The sequence below is a fragment of the Miniopterus natalensis genome, chromosome 18 (genome assembly GCF_054644295.1).
Source record: "Miniopterus natalensis isolate mMinNat1 chromosome 18, mMinNat1.hap1, whole genome shotgun sequence".
In the NCBI taxonomy this organism is placed as follows: Eukaryota; Metazoa; Chordata; class Mammalia; order Chiroptera; family Miniopteridae; genus Miniopterus; species Miniopterus natalensis.
Window position 1 is genome coordinate 40121734 of NC_142098.1, and position 26158 is coordinate 40147891.

The 26158-nt window shown below is 45.0% G+C and overlaps 3 protein-coding genes across 3 annotated transcripts; 2 read left to right on the plus strand and 1 right to left on the minus strand.

Annotated features, from left to right (window-relative positions):
- The first annotated feature begins 1039 nt into the window (after positions 1–1039).
- LOC148091102 (zinc finger protein 350-like) lies at positions 1040–8937 on the plus strand. The gene is made up of 4 exons (XM_087826885.1): positions 1040–2416; positions 3626–3788; positions 4069–4164; positions 6867–8937. Exons 2-4 carry the CDS (start codon positions 3647–3649, stop codon positions 8201–8203), a joined length of 1575 nt encoding a protein of 524 aa, XP_087683011.1. The 5' UTR covers positions 1040–2416; positions 3626–3646; the 3' UTR covers positions 8204–8937.
- Positions 8938–11454: 2517 nt separating this feature from the next.
- Positions 11455–17484, plus strand: LOC107540428 (zinc finger protein 350-like). The gene is made up of 5 exons (XM_087826882.1): positions 11455–11573; positions 13244–13438; positions 13909–14071; positions 14352–14447; positions 15916–17484. The coding sequence occupies exons 2-5, from the start codon at positions 13391–13393 to the stop codon at positions 17244–17246; spliced, it is 1638 nt and encodes a 545-aa protein (XP_087683008.1). The 5' UTR covers positions 11455–11573; positions 13244–13390; the 3' UTR covers positions 17247–17484.
- Positions 17485–21443: 3959 nt separating this feature from the next.
- On the minus strand, positions 21444–22463 carry LOC148091103 (vomeronasal type-1 receptor 4-like). The gene has a single exon (XM_087827459.1). The coding sequence runs from the start codon at positions 22461–22463 to the stop codon at positions 21444–21446; it is 1020 nt and encodes a 339-aa protein (XP_087683585.1).
- Positions 22464–26158: the final 3695 nt, after the last annotated feature.

The window sequence follows — 26158 nt, forward strand, 5'->3', positions numbered from 1 at the left end:
GAAACATCGATTGGCTGCCTCCCACATGCACCTGGATTGGGCCAGGGATTACACCTCCCAACACTATCACCTGAGCCACACCAGCCAGGGTGAGAAAAACACATCTTGATTGGTTCCCACCATACACGCCCTGACCGGGAATCGAGCTGGTGACCTTTTGGGTGTGGGATGATGTTCCAGCCAATTGAGCCACAGTGGCCAGAGCGGCATTTTCTTTTTGAATTTGTACAATAACCTAGGAAATGGAAACTAATACTGAATTGTTGGAAACACCCAGGATTAAAGAAATGAAGTAGGTTCTCCAAGTTCACACAACAGTGAAGTGTCAGATTTTAAAGGCTGGGCTCCAACTGGGATTCTGGCACCAGGACCAGGAAAAATATCTACCACTGTTGAGAATCTCTCAGTGGGACAGGTACACTGTTAGGAGCAGGGAGGCTTAGCTGAACCTGCTGTTTCCATTGTTGCAATTATCATGATTTTCCGCTTACTCCCCTAACATCCCAGAGCACTTTCTAATTTACACAAGTCTCTCTTCAGATTTATGTCACTGCAAATTTCTGTGGTCAAAGCTATTTCAACTCTACCATTTAGCTGGTCCCCACAGATTGCATCAGCCATCATCCTAATGAGCTCCGGGAATCTAACTCTGTTCTCTGATTTGTTAGAGGATATTAGGAATAGCCTGGGCCTTTAGGAGATCTGTATTGTTGTCCCCAGAGAGCATCATCTGAGTTCAGCTAGCAGCTTGCAGGACTGCCTTTTTTAGCAACAAAAATGCATATTTGGATTTTACTCATGTTGTGCCTTTTTTGCTTTAGGTAATGAGGAAAAGATTCACAGTTGTAATACCAAAAAATCCCCATAATAAATAATACTTCATTTTTTCCATACTCACAACTGTAAACCTACTTTTGCCCACCCCTGTATAAAATGAGCAGCATTCAGGAATGACAAGCATGTGGATCCTGAGGATTTTAAGAGCACATATTTAAAGTAGGGGGGGAAAAGGGAATTTGAGTGATTGGGAAGATGTTTCATGGACAAGAAAATGATGTACAATGTTCCCATGCCAGGAGTGTGCCAGAGTGTCAGACCACTATGGCCATTTTTCCAGTTTCAGGGTGCTCGAGATTATTATTTGGAAGTAACTTGTATAATTTATGGTAAGTTTTTACTTTTTTTCAACTCTTCTTGACTACCCACTGACCCACCTGCAGGGAGTCAGGTGCTGTGGGCACTGAGGTCTCTGTGGGTTCTTAACCTGGAAATCTCCAGGTGACTTGCTAGAGCTCCCACCAGGTAAGTCCAGCACATGGCCCGTTATAGTGACTGTGTGTGACAGTTCTCCTGCCTTGGAAAGGTAAATGAGTGCAAATTCACAGTCACATTCCACACCTTCTGAACCAGAAACTATGCCTTTTTTAACAACAACCTGATGCGTGCCTTATTTTCACATTCTTTGCTCTAAATCCTGGATTACACCTCCTTTCACCTCCCATACAGTATACTTTGTAATGACGTGGTCACGTTGTGTTCTTGCCATTGATTTTTTTACTTATACTGGCCTCAGTTTAGTGGCATTTTTCAAAGTGCCCATCCCCAATTACAATTTAGGCTCATCTGATCCTGATGGCCATACTCACACTGTACCAGTTTCTGGAAATCTGTCTGTCCTTTTAAAAATACGATTCTAGGCCCTGCGCAGTGTGGTAGTCTGGGCTCTTGTGGGATGCAACCGACAGATGTCTCTGTGACATCATGTATCTCTCTGCCTCCCTCCTTCCTTTCCCCTCTCTTTAAAAATTAATGGGAAAAATACCGTCAGGTGAGGATTAACAAAAAACACTTCCAGCCAACTATTTTCAGGCCTGGGCTCTGTGGGTGTCACTTTACCAACAGTGTTAAATTGTCCCTTTCTAGGAGTGCTTCCTCCCTTGCTAAAATGACACCTGAACTAATTGCTTAGAAATGTTTTGTCTATTCACATATATAAATAGGCTTCACAGCTGCAGTACTTCTCTGCCTAGCCTCCAGAAATCAATTTTGCTTGCGCCATGATTGCATCATGAAGTTCTGAAAATATACCCATTTTTCACAAGAGTCGAAGTGTCAGAAAAGGAGATAATTTTAGTAGCTTCACAGCTTCCCTCCATCCCTGGCTAACCCTAAAGCCCAGGCTCTGCCTTCTGTACGGCAGTCCCGTGTCCCAACATGGCGGCCCCCATGAGCGCGCCTCGACCAGGGCGCGGACATATTGCCTCAGAGGGGAAACGCGGAAGTCGCTCGACTTTCTGCGAATGCCTCAGATCCCATTCGGCCACCGTAGGAGACGAAATCTCTGGGCGCCGGTTCCAGAAGCTGGTCCGGTTCGCGGAAGTGTAGCGTTTGGACCCCCGGTGGGCTGGGGAAACAGGTGAGTGCGCTCGTGTCCTGGAAGATTTTGGATAAATTTGGGCTCGCGGGAGGTTTGTCGCTCACAGGGTCCGGGACGTCACGGGTGGAAGGGGCGTGTTCTGACCCGTGAATTGTGGGCGGGGAGGGGAGGCAGGGTCCCCAAGGTGTTGGGAGGAAGCAGGCGAGACGCCCCTGTCTGGGGTCGGGGTACCTCGGGGTCCTCGGGCGATTAAGGGCCTGTAGAGACCAACGACCGCGTCCCGCCCGTCGTAGCCTTTCGGGTCCCTCTAAGGGACGGAGGTGGCGTCTCGGGTGCTCGCGGGTCAGGTTCAGGGTCGGGCCCTAACGTGGGCTCGGGGGTGTCGGGCCCCGAGAATGGCCTCCAGGCGAGGGCGTCGGGCCCAGGTCCGGGATAAGGAAGGCGCGTGGTCAGCCCGGGGGCCCCGAGACTCCCGAGGCCGAAGCTCCGGCCGCCCGGGCCCGGGCCTGTGGCTGCGGGAGGAGCGGGGTCCGTGGCTTTCCGCGGCGCCGGCGCCCGGCGGGTTTCCTGCCGTCGGTGAGCTCGTGCGGGCTGCGGTCCGGCCGGTGGCGGACGACGCTGCTGTGAGGTCCCCGTCGTGTCCTCCGGCTCCGACGCGCCGGCCTGGGGGCGTGTGGGGCGCAGATGGGAACCTCAGGGGAGGCGGGCCCGGGGCCAGCGGCCAGGAGCCCCTGCTCCAGCCTTTGTCCGGGGCCCGGCTCGCTGCAGGGGACACTGGCCCACCCGCGCCCCTCAGTCACTCCTGTCCGGCTGCAGAGGCAGGACTGCGTTCTTCTGACCCAGAATTATGGGCCTCAAAACGGAAAATACAGATCTATGCCTTTGCAGAATACGTTTGCTAGTACCTGCTCTCATCACTTAATTTGTAGCAGCAGGTGCACTTTTTTTTTCTTTTCTAACAGACTCTCCATTTTATTGATATCTATCGGTCTGCTAAGGTAACCTGTACCCCTGTGTATTAATAAACCCTGGTCCGCCTTGGTCAGCTGTGGTGGTTCCAGTTCTGGGTTGCAGGTTTGATTACTGGTTAGGGCACATGCATGGTTGACTGAATGTACTATTACAAATAGTATCTTATTAGGCTTGTGATTATTCAACTCTATATTAAAATCCCCACTCGCTATATAGATGCAGCCTATAAAGTGAAAATGAGCAGAAAGACTAACATTTCTTCCATATCATCTGAAGGACATCACACCATTAAACAGAATGGAGTTGTTACTGGGACCCCTGACATTTCATGATGTGGCTGTGGCCTTCACCTGGGAGGAATGGCAGCTCCTGGACCCGGATCAGAAGGATCTGTACAGGGACGTGATGTTGGAGAACTACAGCCACCTGGTGTCAGTGGGTGAGGACAGCTCCCCTGTGTCACTCAGATTGTCCCCAGCCAGTGGCCTTTCCATTCTCAGCTTCTGAAAGCTCTGGCCTGTCTGTGGTTTTCTGAAGTGGTAGAGGAATCTTAGTTCCCTCTCTGGTCCTAGACAGGTATATTCTTTCTTTTCCTGAAAGAAAACCCTTTACTTTGTAAGTGTGAAAATTGTTTGTCTTCAGATATAACATCATGTGGTCATCACAGACCCCAGGTCCTATTCAGTGTGTCTAAGTCTCCCATCATTCCCCGTGAACAGGTTATGAAGCCAGCAAACCAGACACACTCTCCAGATTGGATCACAGAGAAGCACCATGGACCACGGCGGGTGAAATCCACTGTCGGAACGGGTCAGGTGAGAGGCAGCTGTAAAAATGACAGTCTAGTCGTTTAGAGAAGAGGCTCAGAGGTGAAGGGGTCTGAGGATAGGTGAGTGAGCAGCACCTCCATGCATGTCTCTCCCAGTAAGAGAACTCTTTCTCTTTGTAGGAGTGGAGAGAAAAATAGATCCCTTTATCTCTTCTGGGGTCTGACTCTCTTTATTGTATCTGTACCTTGGTTTTTTGTTTGGTTGGTTGTTTTTTAGATTTCTTAAATATTTCCTTTATTATTCATATTCTTTCATCTCTTTTGCTGATACTCCACTGTCCAAGGCCCCTCTCCAAAGAGAAAGCTGTGCTCACTGTCTTCTGACCTAACTCCTTTCTGCCCGTGGTGATGTTGATTCCCTTCCTAGCATCCACCCCATCTTGGATGCTGTGCCCACAAAGAAAACTGGTTCACTGAGCTTTTGCTTCTCTTTTTATCTTAGCTTTTCTTTTTCTTCACTTGAGGTTCTTTAAAGGTTCTCGTTTCCATTTTCTCATCTAATCCACTAATCCTTCAAAGTTTCTTCACACTAATCAGCTAAGCTTCTTTTGTTCCCTGCATGAAACTCTCATAATACCATCTCCCCAATGTGATCCACCACAGGCTCTATTCTGTAGAATTTACTCATCTAGATGGCAACTGTCCTGAGCTCCCAGTCACTGCAAGGACCTAGAATTATCATTCCTTCCAAAAGACCCCTGTAAGTTTAGATTCTCCTTCACCCCTGTGCATCTGCCCTCCTGGGCACCCAGCCATCACCTCAATTGTTCCTTACCCACAGAGCTCTCTTCTTTAAAGGATTCTGCTGTTCATGATGTGGTTTAACTAGACGATTTATTTCCACTACGTACATTCTCAGTTCCAGTCTAAACCAGACCATAATGCTCTTGCCTACTTAAAATTAATTCCTTTATGTATTTGCTAATTTTGAACTTTATTCTTATTTACTGTCACATTACCATTGTAGTATTCACGTCCCTAAAACTCATTTTTCGTCTCACCATATTCTGAGGACATTCAGAATATGGTTAAATCCATTACCCATTAAATTTTTTTTTGTTAATTCTCACCCAAGGATATTTTTCTATTGATTTTTAGAGAGAGTGGAAGGGGGTGGGGGCAGAGAGCTAGAGAGAGAAACGTTGATGTGAGAGAGGTAAGCCCCTACTAGGATTGGGAATCAAACCTGCAACCCTGGGGTACAGGGGCCAGTGCTCTAACCACTGAGCTCGCCAGCCAGGGAAACACTAAAATTTTTCTTCCTGTTGTCTGCATGATATATGTTGTTCACAAAGAGATAGATTTCCATCTTCTGTTCCGAAATGCTGCCCAGTGTGTTCCACATATGTTGCTTCCTTGATTCATTCTCTATAAAATATTTTCAGATAACCTAGTGTCTGCTGGAGGATAATAGCAGTGAGAAAAACCATTCCAATAGACCAAGAACTTTCATTATAAGAGAAGTAGTCAAAAAAACTTATCAAAACACACAACTAATATGTCTAGAGGGTGAAAAGTGCTGGGATAAAAATTCTGTCAGTAGAACGGAATAGTAGGTGCTGGGGCAGGGGCTGCTATTTTTATCAGTGGGAAAAAATATCCCCAGCTGAGGATTAAAAAACCCTGGTTTTATTCTTCATGAGATAATAACCCTCTAAGGACTCCTGAGTTAGAGGACTGTTATATAATTTATGTGGAAAGATCATTTTGGCTCCTGGATAGAAAACAGAGTTGCCGACTGGGGAGGAACAGGAAACCCAGGCAGAAGGCTACTGCTGTAGAATAAGAGAGTGACTTGCTTTCATGTGTGGAGTTAGTCCAGTTCTGGACATATTCATTAGGGAGAGCAGGCAGGATTTATCACTGAGGTAGATGCTATGTGTGAGCGAGAGAAACAAATGAAGGGTGATGCCGAAAAGTTTGGTTCTGGTTAAACAGAAGAGTGGACCTGTCATTTATGGTGATGGAGATAGTAAGTGGAGAAGGATTTGGGTTGGGCAATCAGGGGTTCTGCTCTGGAGGTTGTTAGTCAGAGGTGCTAGGAGCTCTCTGCTGTGTCATCATCTTATTCTCAGCATGCTGATGAGAATCATGAATCCACAGCGAGTCCTGGCTTCTTCCAAAATGTAGCCTGTTTTCCTCCACCTCTCTCCATCTCCACTGCACTGCACCTTCCCACCTGTTTTCACAATCTACATCTATTACTTATGTGTGTCTTTGCCCCTTAAGTGGCTTCAGCAAAGTACAGTGTAGGCTCTGGGAACAGGAGAACTGTGTTTGTGTGTCCCCAACCTGGAACCATCTTGGTACATAGTAGTCATCAGTGAGGAGTGTGGAAGGAGTGAGTCTGTCCCTCACAAATTTGGATGAGGTGGCCCTTTTCTGTGTGTCTGCTGATACTGTAAATTGCCTATATTTTACATTCTGCATGTTTGTCAGTACCTTAGAAAGCAGACAAATCTGTATTTCATCATAATGTATTATGGAACCTGTTTTTACACTCAACTTTTACCTTTGGTTTCTTTATATTGTTGTGTTTTCTATGTGCAAGGAACATTGAATACAGAATTTTGTTTACACTCCCATCACAAAGTCATCACTAAAATGACACATCAGGGTGTTGTTGTCTTTATTACCTTTCTTCCAAGTCAAGATGCTGGATGAGTTCATTGTTCTTTTCTTTCCTAGAACTCTGGAAACTTGATGACCATGTGCTGGAACACTTACAGAATGAGAGCTTAGAACAATGGTACAAATTTAACACATTTGAAAATACTGTCCATCAGAACACAACCCAATCTCTGTTACCACAGAACCATATATCTGGCTCACATGGAAAAAGCATGAAATCAAATTTATCTTTATTTCACGAGAGTAGAAGTTATGAAATCAAGATGCCCACTGAGATTTCTGAAGATGGAAAATCCTTTCTCCATGCTAACAGTGAGCAATTTCAGGCTGAAATGAAATTTCACAAAAGCCAAAAACTCATCAGTACTAAGTCCCAACTCATCAAACATCAGAAACCTCAGAAAAGAGAGAGGGCTCACGTATGCAGTGAATGTGGGAAAGCCTTCGTGAAGAAATCTTGGCTCACTGATCATCAGATTATTCATACAGGTGAAAAGCCACATCAATGTAGTGTGTGTGGGAAAGCCTTTTCCAGAAAGTTCATGCTTACTGAACACCAGAGAACGCACACAGGAGAGAAACCTTATAAATGCTCTGAATGTGGCAAAGCATTTCTCAAAAAATCACGGCTCAATATACACCAGAAAACACACACAGGAGAGAAACCCTTCATATGCAGTGACTGTGGGAAAGGCTTTATCCAGAAGGGCAATCTCATTGTACATCGGCGAATTCACACAGGGGAGAAACCTTATATATGCAGCGAATGTGGAAAAGGCTTCATTCAGAAGACATGCCTCATAGCACATCAACGATTTCACACAGGAAAGACGCCCTTTGTGTGCAGTGAATGTGGAAAATCATGTTCCCAGAAGTCCGGTCTCATTAAACATCAAAGAATTCACACAGGAGAGAAACCCTTTGAATGCAGCGACTGTGGGAAAGCCTTCACCACAAAGCAGAAGCTCATTGTCCATCAAAGAACTCATACAGGCGAGAGACCCTATACCTGCAACGAGTGTGGGAAAGCTTTTGCCTACATGTCTTGCCTTGTGAAACATAAAAGAATACACACAAGAGAAAAACATGGTGGTTCAGTCAAGATGGAAAATTCTCCCACAGAGAGTCCCAGCTCATCACAGACCAGTGTGGTCCTGCAGGAGAAAAACCGTGTTAATACGGTGACTATGCAGGTGCCTTCTGTGGCCCCTCAGACAGCACTAAACATCGGTGGGCTCCTAGCGAACAGGAATGTGGTCATAGTGGGCCACCCTATGGCCAGATGTGCACCCTCAGGAGGATTTGCACAGGACAGAAACCTTATGAATGCAGTGAGTGTGGTCTCACCTTCAGTGATCAATTACGTGTTATTTTATGTCACAGGAAACCAATAGGAGACATTCTATATGCAAAAATTTGGTAAAAAATTTCTAGTTCAGATTATGGTTGAAAAGTCTATCCTGAGAGAAATTCTATAAATGCTGAAACTGGGAAGTAGTGATATTCTCATCTTGTTAAATATATGCACTGATACTAAGGCATAGTCTGGTGTTAACCCAAACACATATATCAGTTGGTCTATTGTGTCATTTAAAGAAATCAAAGAAGCTATGTGGAGGCATAGTGAATTTTTGAAACATAAAGATAATTTGTATCTGAAATGTTGATGTGAGTGAAAACCACTAAAGAGCTAATACTGGATTGGTGGGATATGTGCATGTATTTATCAATTCAGTTTCCCAGGCCAGGTGAAGGGTTAACTGAAAATGGGAGTGTCTACCATAAACTCTCAGAAGTTTATATTATGCAGAGGTACTTTTGAAACAGCAGGCTTAGATTGAGTTGATTATTTATACTGAGTTTTTGTCAAACACTTCCTTTGTACCTGGTTCTGTTCCAGGAGCTGAGGATAAGGTAGTGATCAAAACAGAAGCAGGCCATGGTGTCCTGGAGAGAGCATTGAGGTAGAGTCATCTTATCTCTAAGTGGCACCTGTACACACCAGCTAATAGAGTAAGAGTATGTCAGTATCTACACTTGTGACATGGACATGGTCTTAGCTTGTTCTCGTTGCTGTAAGACAATACCATAGCCTGGGTGGCTTATAAAAGCAGACATTTATTTCTTACAGTTCTGGAAGCTTTGAAGTCCCAGGTCAAGGCACCAGCACATTGGTGCCTGTTGAATGGTTGCTTCCTGGCTCATAGAAGACAGTTACTTTTCATGTCCTCACATGGAGGAAGGGTCAAAGGAGCTCTCTAGGATGTCCTTTATAAGGGCAGCAATCCCATTCATGAGGGCTCCAATTACAGTTGATGTATAGCATTATATTAGTTTCAGGTGTACAACATAGTGATTAGGCATGTATATTACTCAAAATTATCACCAGGTAAGTCCAGCACAGGGCTGTTTCCAATGATTGTCTGACAGAAACGAATACCAATTCCCCGGTCACATCTTACACCCCCTAAACCAGAAACTCCAATCCTGGGCTGGGGTCTAATTCATTAGGTCTAAGCACCTCTGGAATGTCTCACCTCTAAATACTATCACATTTGGGGTTAGGCTCCAATGAATGAATTTGGGGGGAAAATGAATACTTCATAGCAAACATGGAATAATTGTTTCAAGGGGTTATGGTAATTTCCTGTTCAAGGGGCTTATTATTTGGAGGGAGGGCAAGGACTCCTCTTAATGGACTTTAAGCACCTCAGTAAAGTATTTTTTTAATGTTTGTATATTATCTCTCCAACTAGATGGAAAATTCCTTGGTAAATTTTTTACTCTTTACATTTTATATTTTTTTCACTGTTAAAATGTTTTAATATCTATGTAAAATGAGATTATGGTCTCACAAGCGTGTTTCAGAACAGAAACAATGATTTCTAAAACAGTTTTTTTTTCCTTTCAAAAGCCTAAATATAAATATATAAATTTTAGGGATTTTTAAAAATATCATGGTATATTTCCCATTTTAATTTATCTATAGTTCACAGACATGCAAAAATAACTTACTTCCAAATCAAAGCCTCCAATAGAAATATTCAAATTAAAAACCACAATTTTAATTTACATACTGGCCGTAAAACCCATCAAGAAACCATGCTTCCTCCCTCACCTCTTTCTAGGTCATTGATGGCATTAACAGTACTTAGCCCTCCTTTGTCAGCGTCTAGACATCTCTGGTTCGGTCTATGTCCATTTTCTTCACTGCATCACACTTGGCAAGGCACCCACCAGCACTACACAGGGTAGGAAATGGGTCAGGAAGAACATAATGGCTTGACTAAAAAGCTAACCATACATCTTGGGCCTGCCGATTGAGTGAGGATATTAAGGAATGTGAAATTCCAGGAGGGATTTCTTTTTTTCCATTCTCTCCAAGGTGCCAGCATGTACAGTACTGGGAAGTAAATAGTAAAGGAAGGTGAAAACAGCCACATAAATGAAAACTCCCTAGAACTAAAAGTATACAAAATGCAAACTATAGTGGGCCAAAGAATTTACTCCCATTTGGGTTTACCTGTGGCTGCAAGAGAAAAGTTCATAAATTAGAGGACAATTTCGATGTACTGAGGGATCAGCAATTTGCATAAGAATATAAAAATATTTTTCAAGAGTTGTGTGTGCTTCATTGTTGAATTTGGTGCTGACAGTCAAAAAATAGCCAAATAAAATAAACCTCAAATATTTTCTTTTTACTATACTCACTTCCAAAAGTTACAAAGCACCTTTTTCTTTTTTCTTTTTTTAAATATATTTCCATTGGTTTCAGAGATAGAGGAAGGAAGAGGGAGTGAGAGAGAGAAACATCAAGGATGCCAGTCATTGATCAGCTGCCTCCTGCACGCCCCCTACTGGGGGTGAGCCAGAAACCGGGGCGTGTGCCCTGCCTGGGAATGAAACCAGGATCTGGATACCAGCCACGCAGGCCGGGCTGTTTGATTTTTAACAGCAGCCAGATGCACCCCTCATTTTGACATTCTTTGCCCTAAATCCTGGGTTATACCCTCATCACCACCCTTACAGTATTCCTTGTAATGGGATGGATTCAGGTTGTGCCCTTAACACTGATTCCACACTTCTACTGGCTTCACTTTAGTGGCATTTCCCCGAGTCCCCATCCCCAGTGACTACTGAGCTCCTCGCAGACGAGCCCTCCTAGTTGGCCAGCCTCACACTACCAGTTTCTAGAAATCTTCTCAAAAAATGCCTCTGACTAACTGCTTTCCGGCTAGAGCTATAGGTGGGTGTCCTTTCAGCACCTGTATTACTTTGTCCCTTCCAGGTGCGCCTGTTCGCTTGGAAACGTGCGTGCGTGCGTGCGTGCGTGCATGTATAATGTGGAGAATGTGCCCTGCGGCCATAGTACTTCTCTGCCCAGTGTTCTGAAAGCAACTTAGGTCCCAACGTGTTTGCACCGCGAAGCCCTGAAAATTTATCCATTTTCCGCAAGGGTGGACGTGCCAGAAAAGGAGCCATCTTCAGCAGCTCCTCAACTTCCCGCCATCCCTGGCTATAGGCCGCGAGCCCCGCTCTGCCTTCTGTACGGCACTTATATGTCCCAACATGGCGGCCCCCACGGCGCTACCGCCCGATGGGCGCGGACATATTGCCGCCAAATACCGGAAATCGTCGTCGGGAGTTTCTTCAGCCGCCTGTCCTCCTCGGCCACCCTAGAGGGAGCAATACCCGTGCAGAAGTTTAAGCTGTTCGCGGAAATACCACGTTTGCGCTCTCCTGGTGGGTGTGGGGGCAGCTCAGGTGAGTGTGTGGTTTTGTCCCCGGAAGTTTTTTCGTCACAGGAGAAGTTTTGTTTCTCACAGGGCGACGTGTGGACGGGGTGGTGTGTGGAGCACGGAACTGTCCCCGGGGCGGCGGGGGAGGCAGGAGCGCCGGGGCGGAGGTGGCCTCGGGACTTGAGGTGCTCGGGGAGCAGACGGGTCTGTCTGTGGTCTGGGCGCCCCAGGGAGAGGGGGCGGTCTGTGCACAGCCTCGTAGTCTGTAGAGATACGAGGAAGTCCGGGTCTGTCGGTCACGCGTGGTGGTTCCGGGGCCCATCGCCAGTGACTGAATTATGATGAAATGAGCTGAGAGACGTTGTGTAGCTCTAACCACCTGTATAGGTGAAAATCTTAGTTTCTGGGAGAGGATTTTCTCTTTTAAATGCGCAGTTCCGGGAATAGGAAGGGGAGCAGTTTGCCACCCTGAAATAGGCTGCTTTGGGATATCGGCTTTTGTAGGCTGGTTGATTCGAAGGAGCCGCAGCCCTGGGAGCAGCTCAGAAAACCTAATAGAAGTCACCCCTTGTGAAGGACATTTACATTTGTAAGGGCAATTTGTCATCTATAAGGGTGGCTCTCTCACTAAACCAAACCGGCCTGAACTGTCGGTGGAGGAAGCAGGACTTAGGTCTGCATAACAGCCTTAAGCTTGTTTACTGTGCTCTATATATATATATATATATATATATATATATATATATATATACACACACACACACACACACACACACACACACCCACCCCCTTATTGATTTCAAGGAGAGGGAGAGAGAGAGAAACATCGATGATGAGTCATTGATTGGCTGCCTCCTGCACGCCCAGGAGTGGGAATCGAGCTCCCAACCCCCGTATGTGCCTTGATCAGGAATTGAACCGAAATCTCCTGGATCCTAGATGGATGCTCAGTTGCTGAGCCTCGAGGGGCCGGGCTACTGTGCTTTTCTTGGTAACCTCCCATGACTCTCCACCCCCAATATCTTTTGACTCCAGATGAAGGTGGTTTTTCAGGTGATGGCATTTGCCGGTGGGCCAGTACTCAGGAGGTATGCATGTTATTAACCCTTCTGATTGTTTCTCTCCTGTTAATCTTTGTTGCATGAATTTAATTATTAGACCAGCCAAAGAACCTAGAAGAGAAGGAGGAAAAATTATTCTCCCCTACAGTGTCATTTCCCTCATCTTCTTTCGCAGCGTGTCACTTTCACTCCAGAGAATACAGGAAGAGCACCGCCACATTTAGAACCTAAGGCTTTATTGGCCCCGAAGAATAAATGCTTCCCGGCCCGGCCTGTGTGGCTCCATGGTTAGAGCATGGGCCTGAGCACTGGAGAGTGGCAGGTTTGATTCCTGGTCAAGGGCAGGTACCTGGTTGACAGGTCCGGTTCCTGCCCCTGGTCCAGGCGCTGTGGGAGCAAACCAATCAGATGTGTCTGTCACATCGATGTTTCTCTCTCTCTTCTTCCACTCCCCTTCCAATCTCTCTAAATTCAATGGAAAAAATATCCTCACTCAGGTGAGGATAAAAAAATAAATACTTGCAGGAGACCAAATAAAGGGAGACCAGTGATGCTGTGGGCCTTGCCATCAGGAGCCCTGGAGCATGGGGTCCCAGAGGAAACCTACTACTCACTGAATTTTTTCAACCCACAGGCTCTCACTCCTCAGGAGCAATAGAATCATGTGAAGTAGGAGAAGCTGCACAGTTGAGTATCAGCATTTCCAGGGACACACCAGACTGAAGAGAGATTTCATAACAGAAATTTAGAGCTGACCCAGAGCACACAAGACAGAGCCTCCATGTTGTCACCTCTTCTCAGGGAACAGAAGAAAATGCTCCAGGCTCAGGTGACTTTGGCTTTGCCTTCTCTGTCTTCATTAATGGATTTCTAGAGGCCTGTGGAAAACCTTTCTTAATCTGAACAGTATATGTGTGTGTGTGTGTGTATACACACACATATCTTTTGTCTCTCAAATATACAAATTTGGTGTTTTTAGGTTCACAAGAACATTTAACTTGTTCACAGCATAGAAAATCCTAATTGGATGATTGAATGCTCAATTACAAAATGCAAGGTGGTGCAAAAGTAGGTTTACAGTTGTGAGTATATGAAAAGAGTTGACTCTTGTATTGTTTATTAATTATTGTGCTATTTTCCATAGGAACAATGGTAAACCGAATTTCCCCCCACCCTGCATTTTACTAGACATTTGATTATTCAACTTTATATTAACCTAAAACCCTACTCACTGTATAGGTACAACCTATAGAGTGAAAATGAGCAGAAAGACTAACATTTCTTCCATATCATCTAAAGGACATCACACCATTAAAAAGCATGGAGTTGTTACTGGGACCCCTGACATTTCATGATGTGGCTGTGGACTTCACCTGGGAGGAGTGGCAGCTCCTGGATCCCGATCAGAAGGATCTGTACAGGGACGTGATGTTGGAGAACTACAGCCACCTGGTGTCAGTGGGTGAGGACAGCTCCCCTGTGTCACTCAGATTGTCCCCAGCCAGTGGCCTTTCCATTCTCAGCTTCTGAAAGCTCTGGCCTGTCTGTGGTTTTCTGAAGTGGTAGAGGAATCTTAGTTCCCTCTCTGGTCCTAGACAGGTATATTCTCTCTTTTCCTGAGAGAAAACCCTTTACTTTGTAAGTGTGAAAATTGTTTGTCTTCAGATATAACATCATGTGGTCATCACAGACCCCAGGTCCTATTCAGTGTGTCTAAGTCTCCCATCATTCCCCGTGAACAGGTTATGAAGCTAGCAAACCAGACACACTCTCCAGATTGGATCACAGAGAAGCACCATGGACCACGGCGGGTGAAATCCATTGTCGAAGCGGTTCAGGTGAGAGGCAGCTGTAGAAATGACAGTCTGGTCGTTTAGAGAAGAGGCTCAGAGGTGAAAGGGTCTGAGGATAGAGGTGAATGAGCAGCGCCTCCATGCATGTCTCTCCCAGTAAGAGAACTCTTTCTCTTTGTAGGAGTGGAGAGAAAAATAGATCCCTTTATCTCTTCTGGGGTCTGATTCCTCTTTGTTGTATCTGTACCTTGATTTTTTTGGTTTGGTTCTGTTTTTTAGATTTTTTTTTTTTAAATTCTCACCGAAGGATATTTTTTCCATTGCTTTTTCAGAGAGAAAGAGCGAGAGAGAGAAACATGGATATGAGAGAGACACATCAATTGATTGCCTCCCATACTCCCCAACTGGGGCTGGGGATGGAGCCTGCAACTGAGGTACGTGCCCTTGGCCAGAATTGAACCTGGGACCCTTCAGTCAGCGGGCTGATGTTCTAACCACTGAGCAAAACTGGCAAGGGCATAAACTTTTTTTATTTTTTAATGCTCACCAGAGGATATTTTTTCCATTGCTTTTCAGAGGGGGGGGGGGGGGAGAGAGACATCGATTTTTTGTTTCCTGCACATTCCCCGACCAGGGCTGGGGATCGAGCCTGAAACAGAGGTAGGTGCCTTTGGCCAGAATCAAACCCGGTACGCTTCAGTCAGTGGCCTGATGCTCTAACCACTGAGCCAAACCAGTTAGGGCTAGATTTCTTAAATATTTCCTTTATTATTCTTATTCTTTCACCTCTTTTGCTGAGACTCCACCGTCCAAGGCGTCCCTCCAAAGAGAAAACTGTGCTGTCTTCTGACCACTGCTCCCTTCTGCCCTTGGTGATGTTGATTTCCTTCCTAACATCCACCCCATCTTGGATGCTTTACCCCCAAAGAAAACTGGTTCACTGCACTTTTGCTTTATTTTTTCTTAGCTTTGCCTGTCCTTCACTTGAGATTCTTCAAAGGTTCCAGTTTCCATTTTCTCATCTGGTCCACCAACCCTTCAAAGTTTCTTCATGCTAATCCACTAAGCTGCTTTTGTTCCCTGCACGAAACTCTCCTAGTACAGTCTCCCCAATGTGATCTATCACAGACTCTATTTTGTAGAATTTACTCATCTAGATGGCAACTCTCCTGAGCTTCCAGTCACTGCAAAGACCTAGAATTATTGTTCCTTCCAGAAGACCCCTGTAAACTTAGGTTCTCCTTCACCCCCTGTGCATCTGCCCTCCTGGCCATCCAGCCATCACCTCAGTTCCCTACCCACAGAGCTCTCTTCTTTAAAGGAGTCTGGTGTTCATGTTGTTTTTTAACTAGATTTATTTTTATTATATACATTCTCAGTTCCAGCCTAAACCAGACCATAGTTATACTCACATCATAGGATCATCAGCAAAAAAGACACCACACATCAAGGTGTATTTTTCATTACCTTTCTTCCAAATCAAGATGATGTAAGAATTCGTTTTCTTTCCTAGATATCTGGAAACTTGATGGCCATATGTGGGAGCATGTACGAGATGAAAGCATGGAGAATAGGCTAGAACAATGGCACAAAAATAACGTATTTGAAAATTGTGTTCATTGGAGTAAAACTCATTTTCCGTTACGGCAAAGTCATGATATGCTTGACTCACTTGAAGAAAGTATGAAATCAGATTTATCTTTACTTAGCCAGAGTAGAGACTATGAAGTCAAAAAGCCGGGTGAACTTCCTGGAGATGGGCAATCTTCCTTTCATGTTAAGAGTAAACAATTTCAGACTGAAACTAAATTCCTGGAAAGCCAAAAATTCATCAACACTAAGTCCCAACTCATTAAGCATCAAAAACCTCAAAAAATAAGGAAACGACATGTATGCAGTGAATGTGGGAAAGCCTTCATGAAGAAGTGTTTGCTTAGTGATCACCAGAATCTTCATACAGGAGAGAAGCCTCATCGTTGTAGTCTGTGTGGGAAAGCCTTCTCCAGAAAGGTCACACTGAATGAACACCGGAGATCGCATACGGGAGAGAAACCTCATGAATGCACAGAGTGTGGCAAAGCCTTTCTTAAGAAGTCACGGCTCAATATACATTACAAAATACATACAGGGGAGAAACCCTTTGCATGCAGTGACTGTGGGAAACGCTTTATCCAGAAGGGCAATCTCATGGTACATTTACGGACTCATACAGGCGAGAAACCTTATATATGCAAAGAATGTGGAAAAGGCTTCAGCCAAAAGACATCTCTCACTACACATCAGAGATTTCACACAGGAAGGACACCCTTTGTGTGCAGTGAATGTGGAAAATCCTGTTCCCAGAAGACTGGTCTCATTAAACATGAAAGAATTCACACAGGAGAAAAACCTTTTGAATGCAGTGACTGTGGGAAAGCCTTTATTGGGAAGCCACAGCTCGTTGTACATCAGAGAATTCATACAGGGGAAAGACCATATGGTTGTAATGAATGTGGGAAGGCCTTCAGAGCAAAGTCAGTCCTCAATGAACATCAGAAAATTCACTCAGTCAAGGTGTTACATCCTCTTGCGGAGAATCCCAGCTCATCCCAGACCAGTGTGGTCCTGCAGGAGAAAAACTTTGCTAATACGGTGGCTATGCAGGTGCCTTCTCTGGTCCCTCAGGCAACATTAAACATCAGTGGGCTCTTAGCAAACAGGAATGTAGTTGTAATGGGTCAGCCTATGGCCAGATGTGTGCCCTCGGGAGGATTTGCCCAGGACAGAAACCTTATGAATGCAGTTAGTGTGGTCTCACCTTCAGTGATCAATTATGTCTTATTTTATGTCACAGGAAACCAATAGGAAAAAAGTCAAGAGATATTCTATGTGCAAATGTTTGATCAAAACCTGTGTAGCTCAGCTCTGACCAGGTAGTTCAGTTGGTTAGAGTATCATCCTAATACACCAGGGTTGTGGGTTGAATCCCCAGTCAGGGCACATAGAAGAAGCAACCAATAAATGCATAAACAAGTGGAAAAACGAATTGATATTTCTTCCTTCTCTCTCAAATCAATCAATAAATAAATTTTAAAAATTCCTAGCTCAGATTATTGTTGAAAATTATATACTGAGAGAAACTATAAATGCTGAGACAGAGAAGTCGTGATATTCTCACCGTATTAAATATATGCATTGATAGAGAGGCATGACCTGATGTTAACCCAAACACATACACCAGTTGGTCTGTGGTGTCAAGTGAATGGTAGAAGTGGAGCCAATAAGTGAATTTTCTTAAAAATAATTTGTGCCAGGGGTGGGGGCACTGAGGTGGGTTACTGGTTCAATTCCTGTCACAGCTATGCCCAGGTTGCGGGCTTGGTCCCCGGAAGGGGGCGTGCAGGAAGCACATTGATGTTGCCCTCTCACATCCTTTCTCTCTTCCTCTCAAAGTCAATTTAAGAAATTGTATCTGGAATGTTACTATGAATAAAACAACAGAAAGGAGCTAATACTCCATTGATGGGATATGGGCATGTATATATCAGTTTAGTTTCCCTAGGCCAAGGTAAAGGGTTCATTGAAAACTGGTGTGTCTACCATAAACTCTTATAGTTTATATTATGCAGAGGGATTTATGAAAGAACAGGTTCAGATCGAGGCAGTTTGTTCTTTTATGTTGAGTTTTTGTCAAACACTCCCTCTCGTACCTGGGTCTTTCCCATGCGCCGCCCATGCAGCGTTGGCCACACAGAGCCCCATGCTTTCCGGGAGCGAGCATTGAGGTCCTTACGTTATCTTCAAACGAGCTAAACTGAGACCAGGAGAGAAATTACTTCTAGATCCAGCCGGGATCGCCTGGGTCACAGGTCGAAGCTCAGCCACTGAGCCAGGCCCCCGGGCTCAGGGTATTTTATCACCGATGGGCAGTAGTTCTAAACAACAGAACTGTCAACCCAAAACCCTTCACGTGGGATGAGAGAGGTTTATCAACTAATTATAAGGAAAGCAGAAAAGGAAAATGATTCTTAGAATGGAACAGAAAAGGACTCAAAGCCCACCAGTGTTGTGTCCCCAGTCTGACCGCCGCTTCTAACATCGGGCCTCCACCAACTTCGTCTTGTGTCCAAAGGCTCCTCAGGGCGTTAGCTCCCCGGCGCTTTCCGCCCCAGGAAGATGGCCGCGCCCGTCCTGCGGCCCAGTAGCGGTGCACCCGCGCTGCCATCTTCCCGTTTGGCCCAAAAGCCTAAGTAGAATACAGAACGCTCCACGTCGGCCTCTGCACACTCATTCAGGACAGCGTTCTTGATCCACAGAGAGACTGCGAGGGTCCAAATGGTGACTCCAATTTCTTCTTGCCGCCGCTGCTGGTGAGCCACGGGCGCCATCTTGACTGCGTGGGCCTGGCTCCGGCAGTGGGCGTGGCCACCTGCGTCACAGAGCCCCGCCCACCGCCGGGACCGGAACTGGAATTTCCAGAAGCGTCCCCAGCAACAGCCGGAGCCAGGCTGGCCTTGGCCCGGCGGGTTGGCTGAGTTGGCCGTGAGTGGGGCGTTTGGTAGCTGCTTGGGGTCTTGAGACGCTCAGCATCAGGTGGGGCGGCGTCTGCGGACTGGGGGGGCCTGTGAGGCGAGAGGGGGGCCGTTTGGGGGACTTTTGTTTCGCTCACGGGGAGTGTTGGGGGGGGGGCGGCCGCGAGTTCTTGGTTTAGTGACCTTCCCCTTGGCGGGCAATGTTAAGCCTATGGAGACGTTAATGGCCCAGGGTTCGACTGCCAGGGTTTGGGGCCCAGTGTGTGATGCTGTGGGGCTCGGTGGTTGAGCACTGGGGCGGCGGGTGTGTCAGTGAACGCGGAGGCCTTGACAGTCTCGCAGTTTACTGGGGGCCCAGATATCGGAAGCCGGGGGCTGCGGGCGTTAATGAACGGGAGCCCCTGGTTCAGATTTAAGACTTAACTTGGAAATAGGTTTTTGTTTTCTGTTTCTTGGGGGAGGCCAGTGTATCTCCGTAGAGACAGACGCATGAGGCTGGAGCTTTGTAGACCCAGGGACCCTGGACAGCAGGGAGGTTGAGACTCAGATGTTGACTGACTACATGATACCTTCATCCAACTTTTCCAAATCCAGTGCATTTCTTCCTCGAGGAATTCATTAAAACCTTTTTAGTCTTCTATGACCTCTTTTGTAACTATGTAAATACTCTAGTTATCTTTCTGACAAAGTAGTGAGGTATGACCTAGTGTGTGTCATAAAAGATGTCTTGTTCCCTGCCTCCAGGTTTCCTCCACAATTGTCTTGGATATTTCCTTTCATGTTCATTGTACACACAAGTAATGATCTTTATTACCCTAAGCTCTGATCAGTGAACACTGGGTGTGTGCCCTTTTTCAATTTTTTAAAAAAGATTAAAAAAAGGTTTTTTAGACAGAGGGGAAGGGAGAGAGAGAGGGAGAAACATCGATGGGCTGCCTCCTGTACTTGCCCCGACCGGAATTAAACGCAACCTGGGTATGTGCCCTGCCTGGGAATTGAACCAGAGACCCTTCAGTCGGAGGGTTGATGCTCTAACCACTGAGCAAAACTGGATAGGGCTAAACATATTTTTATAGCATAAAATGATTACAGATTTTCTTATGTCTGCAATAGTGTCTCATCAGGCAGATGAACTAGTGAAAAGATCACTAGAGTCACCTTCAATGTGTACATTAATTTGAATAGGCTTGACTTATATTTATTTATAGATTTTTGCAGCCCATTGTGATTCTCTGTTTATCCAGGTTTCCCACCCACCTACAGGATTTGTTGTGTCTCTTTTTCTGTATATCTCAGACATTTCTGGTTACACTTATTCCTAGGTATACTTCTAAGCAATTATAAGTGGTGCCTTTTTAAAAATTCCTGGCTTCTAAACTTTGTAATCTAATAGAGCAATTGCATTGCTCTTGGTATTACTGAAAGTGATTCCTTTACATTTTCTAGCTGAGCAGTCTTATCATTTTCAAATAACTTTGGCTGAAGAGAGAGTGGCATGAGCAAATCTTTCATTTTTATAGTGCTTTCCCCCTTAGCTGTGTGCCTTGAACAAGGCTTTCCAAGGGATGTTGTGAAATTAAGTGAACTAATGTATCTGAAATATAGTGCATATAAATTTCTCTCCATGCACTGATTTAGCTGTTTCTTATTAGTTTTGTTATTTAAATTTTTCTGTATCAATCAATGTATTTGTTTTCTGTTACTGGGTAACAAATTTCCATGCCCCCTACGGGGGGTGGAGCCAGCAACCCAGGCAAGTGCCCTGACAGGGAATTGAACCTTCAGCCTTTTGGTGTGTAGGACAATGCTCAGCCAATAGATTAGCACCTGCCAGGGCAAAACCGAGGGACTTTATTACTCACTGCACAGCAGGGAGGATGAACATCCTGATTGCAAGTTTCCCCTGCCCCCCCCCCCCCGCCCCCAACCCCAGTTCCAGTCGCCGGAGTGCAGAAAGGGTCAGGTGAATGTTCACAGGCAGTGGGTTTGCATTGCTCATGAGAAAGCTTGTGTAAAGGAAAACTTTTTTTTTTTTTTTTAAATGAATTGCTAACAAACCTGCTCCACATTTTGAAGATATTATTTTTATTTTTATGTACAGCAAATAAGCCTGTCTACTGTTCCAGAAGGTGACACTGTCCCTATCTTCTGAGGTTCTTTTTACACAAACATCTCAGGAAACAGTCTTAAACACCTCTGTCCATAAGGCATGCACATACATTAGAAACCCACGGAAAATTGTCTTCAAACAATATTCAACACACTTCTTGACCTTATCAGCTCCTGACACAATTTCCCCATGAATACACAATTTCTTCATACAGTAATCTGACAAAGGGCTGGGACCAAGTCCATTTGATTTACCTCAAGCAACATTCAATTAAGAATACTATCAACAGGACCCTATATATCAGGATGAGGCTAACCTGCTCTGTTCACCTCTTCTATGCACATTTAGTTTTTACATTCAGCCATTGAAGAAACCTCAGTACCCATTACGGACTATATTAGGAAGACATGGAGCTTCTCCTTAAGATTCTGTGTTGAGTTTTTGAGGCGGATGAGTGAATAAATAACCAAATATTGTGAAAAAACATAGAATATACTTATTTCTGGTAACATTAGGGGATTTTCTATTCTTTATCCACACAAAGCAGAATCTGAAGTCAGTGGAGTCATGGTTCATGAGCAGAAAGGGGCTGACAGCTGGAAAACACATCAAAAGTAGGGCAGAAATGTTCACCAACCACCAACTACAATTAGTTAAAAAAGAAGTTAAAATGTTAAAGATGGAAGAGAGGGTAAAAAAGGACACAAAGGTGCTTATCTGGACAAGGATGCTGTTTATGGCTCTGGACTCAGCAGAGAATCTGGGGGAGACATTATTCTTGTGAATGTGTTGGACCCTCTGCTTGTGCCGGTACAAGATGAGAACCGTGGAGCCAGTGGCCCAGAGCATGAGCACAGAAAGTGAAACTTCAGGGAATACTAATATTACTGTCATCAGCACCTCTGTGATTGTGTCTTGACCAGGAGCAGAACAGTATCCCAAATCCCATTTCTTTGTGATGTTTTTGCTACTCCATTGCCCAGCCACATATGTCAACATAATAAAATTTACCATCATGTAAATGATCCAGCAGATGGAAATGATGCATCCGATGTACTTGGGAGCTTTTACTTTAACATCCTTCCAACAGGAGTTCATGGGACTAATCATGATGGTCTGGAAGACACTCAAGAGGCAGATGATGCTAATGGACATGCCCCTGCCCACTCTCTGAACATAGAAAAGAGATTTGCATCCAAAATCATTGATGAAATGTTTTAACCCAAAAGCTGCCATTGTCTCGGGTACTCCTTTAGATAGGATGAGCAAGGAGTTGGCTACAGTCAGGTGCTTGAAAATTAAATTTGTGGCTCTCAACCTGGACTCGGTGTGGAAATGAAAGAGATAATCATAAAGAAGAGAGAAATTTCCCAGGATTCCAATTATAGTCTGTGACAGCAAGATTATTCCTATTGCCAAATCCCTGGAGGCTGTTGTCATTCAGCACGTTTTCCTTTACAGGACAACAGTCATTTCTGTGAACAAATAGACTCATTGGAAATTTTGGACATCAAGAGTAACTTTGGTTGTCTGCTTCTGTACAATAGCCACAGACCTTAAGTGGCAAGAGAGAGCGAATTACCAGTATATTTCACTGAAAAGTCAGCGCTAAAGACGAAGTGTTGTGAGCCTGAGGGAAGCAATGACAAGTGACAGTGAATGGAAACAGTGCTTAATACGACATTTTCAGAAAACTGAAATTTTTTGCTCACACTTGAAATAGGACACAACCTCAGTCACTATCTGCACCCTAGAATAAATAAATTCTGAATGGGTTACTGATTTAAATATAAGAAAAAATATTTCTGTGGCCTTAGAATAAGAAAATATTTCATAATTCACCCAAACTACATTGACCATATAGATCAAGTGAAACATTATTTTGAAGTCATGACCTAAGTCTCCTAAAAGAAACCTTCTTTCACCCCCATATCTCTTTTACACACTCACACATGACTTGCTTCCAACGGAAAGAATTCAGAGACACAAAAGAATGAAAGGAAATGGACCAAGTATTTTGACAGTAAATTCAAAAAGAGGTTCTTCAATTCACAGTAGTTATAGGAAAATGTTCAGGATTCTTAATAATCAGGAAAAGTCAAAACCCTTACCTGGTACTATCATGCAGAAATCAGAAAGGTAAAATAAAAATGACATTAAAAAAAAGAAAGAGAAAAAAAGACATTAAACATGAAGTTTTGGCAATGATGTCGATAAACCAGGAATCTCATGCAGTGCTGGTGGGTATTATAATTGGTACAAACACTTGGGGAACATTTTTGATAGAAACTACTTGAAGTGAACAGATATAAACCTGCATCCAAAAAGCTTATTTCTAAGTATATACCCAACATTAATTTGTACGTGTCACCAAAAACCAACATACAAAATTCACATACCTGCACTACTCATAACAGTTCCACACCAGAAACCACCCACGTGCTCATCAATAGCAGAAGGAGTCGGTTAATAGTAGAAGGAGTCAGATATTCCTCAGTGGGATATTAAAGCAGAGAAAATAACAGCATATACTTGGCATTTACAATTGCTTTCTGGAACCCATAATCTTCGAGTTTACCTTGGGATTGATGTTAGAATATCACTAAACCAGAGAACATAACACAGCGTTCATTTGGCCTTCACAACTGTTAGTGGAACCCTTAATTACAGAGTTTCCCCCCTTAAATGCTACGTCCCTAACTTGGAGAGGGAAAGCAGTCTTGCCGTACTCATTGGAGCACAGGTGTTTTCAGTATCGACACAGTGATGTTCTCACTACATTCTAAACCCAGAATTAGATTGCACAAAAACACTCTTTATTCCAGAAATACACTGTTATCTTCTTCTGCACCACGTGAGGTCATGCTGATAGATCTCGCCCTTTATCATCAGCATGAGGGCTCAGCAGCACAGCTCTAACTGCGGAGAATGCGACCTCGGGCTCAGGTACGCTACTGTGAACAGCAGGCTGATTTCATAATTGCAGCCTTTATGCGCCCAAATCGACAAAATCTGTGGTCACTGGTACTGACTGTTATGAATACTGGTCCCCAGGGAGGGTTTCAGGCAATCGTACTGGGAGCCGTCAGGTGTGGTGCAGGGGTAGGATGCTCGCTGCCTTTACAAGCGCAGCTCACACCCGAGGAGTTATCCCTCCCCCACCTGTTGGCCTCCGGCTCAGTCCCTGCCCCACAGCCCTCTCCAGGCCTGAAACTGCGTTCACCTCCTTCCTCCCTCCTCTGCCTGTCAGGCTGAAGCAGACACTCACCCGCCTGTGGCCTGTTGAGAGGATGCTGGGCTCAGTGAGGTCGCGGCAGCCGGTGCTCGTGTGGGAGGGAGGCGGCCAGACCGGGATATGGGCTGTGATTCTGTGACCTCACCTCCCGTCAGACCTGCAATTATCATTTCACCGGTCGGGGCAATGACAGTGCAGGCTGGGGCGCTGAGAACATTACTGAAGACCTTTTTCCCCAGTTGCTTATCAAAAATAATTACAAGTTCCTTGCTTGTATCTTCAAATAGGCTGTTGACTTGATGGGGAGGGACGCTTACTTTTCCGTAATCCCTGATGGCAGGCAGGGTCTCACATGAAACCAGCAGGAAGTGCTGAGGTGATTCAGGGGGACTGGGGGCCGAGTCACCTGCATTTCACTGGATTCCCTGCTTTGTTGAGGAATTCTACCAAAATGAAACTCATTCTTTTTAAAAATTTAATTTAATTTAAAAACCTGTGATTATTCATTACAGCTGATTTGATATTGTATTAGTTTCAGGTGTACAGCATAGTGGTCAGGCATTTATGCTACTTAGGAAGTGATTCATATGATAAGTTTAGTACCCACCTGACACCATGTGTATTCATTACAGTATTGACTAGATTCCCTCAGCTTTCCTTCCATCCCCAAATTTATTCTTAATCCTCAAAACCCTAAACTGCACAATTACTTAAACATTCAAGATATTTAGTATCAGACAAACTAAGGGAAAAGGATTTCTAATGAGTCCAGAGTAAAAGCAAACACATGACATCAGAAATTTACTTTCAGGACTACTGGACTCGTACAACCAAATGTAAATTAATTTGGAAATGATGTGGAAATTTTCTAGGAAAATACTCTTTGGCGGTGACAGGAAGTCTAAACAACAAATCCATAGAAACCAGGACCTGTAAGAGTAACATGGGGGTGCTGAGACAGTGGGGGGCTGGGGTGGTGGGGAGTGCAGAGGGCTGAAATGTGCCCCGGGGTAGTGTATCCAGAGTGTTTAAAGTGCACAGCTGGGCTTAAGGGCACAGGGGACGGTGCAAGGAAAGGAAGGGTGGAGTCCACATGGGCGTGTGGAAGGAGGGATGCAGAGGTCACAGGAACCTGAGATACTGGGGAGGGTGAGAGGGCACAGGTGAGCACGGGGCAGGGGCGGGTGAAAGGCGCAGGAGAGGTCATGTCCACTGTGTTAGGGGACATGGCAGGATGAGGTGTATGTATTTGAGAAGACGAAAAGATTCTTTTGGTGGCGGAGCATAATACAGTGACACTCAGAGAGATGAAAGACAAGACTCTTTATTACATACAGCTCCATGAGACAGAATGGGGACAGGCAGGGCCACACAGGGCTTCCACCTGAAGAAGGGTAACAGCAAACTGGGGGAGTGGGGACAATGGGGTATTGCAGCTGGGGAGGGGTTAGCTAGGGTGACAGGGCAACCTGGGAACAGAGGAGACTAGAGGACATCATCGAGAAAGTAAGTGATGGAGTTGCAGTAAAAACTCTGGGCACCAAGCATTGGGTGAGTGCCCCTCCTTGACACCTCCTTGACTTCAGTGGGAAGGGACAACCAGAAGTTTCACATTTGGCGCTTTTCCTGGACTCTGCGCCGTGTAGCTGTTTCCTTGGCTGATTGTCTGTATCGCTTCCCTGTAATAGTGAGCAGAGCAGCTCCCAGTGAGCTCTGTGAGTCCTAGAGAATTAGAGAAGTTGGGGTGGCTTTAGGGAACTCCTTGCTGTTGGTGTCAGAAGTGAGGGTGGTCTTGTCTAGACTGTGGTTCCTCTAACTTCTCAGTGGGAACACAGCTCTTGCAGGGGAAGTGGGGTATACTTGAAATACCATGTTCAATTTATATTATGATCCTCTCATT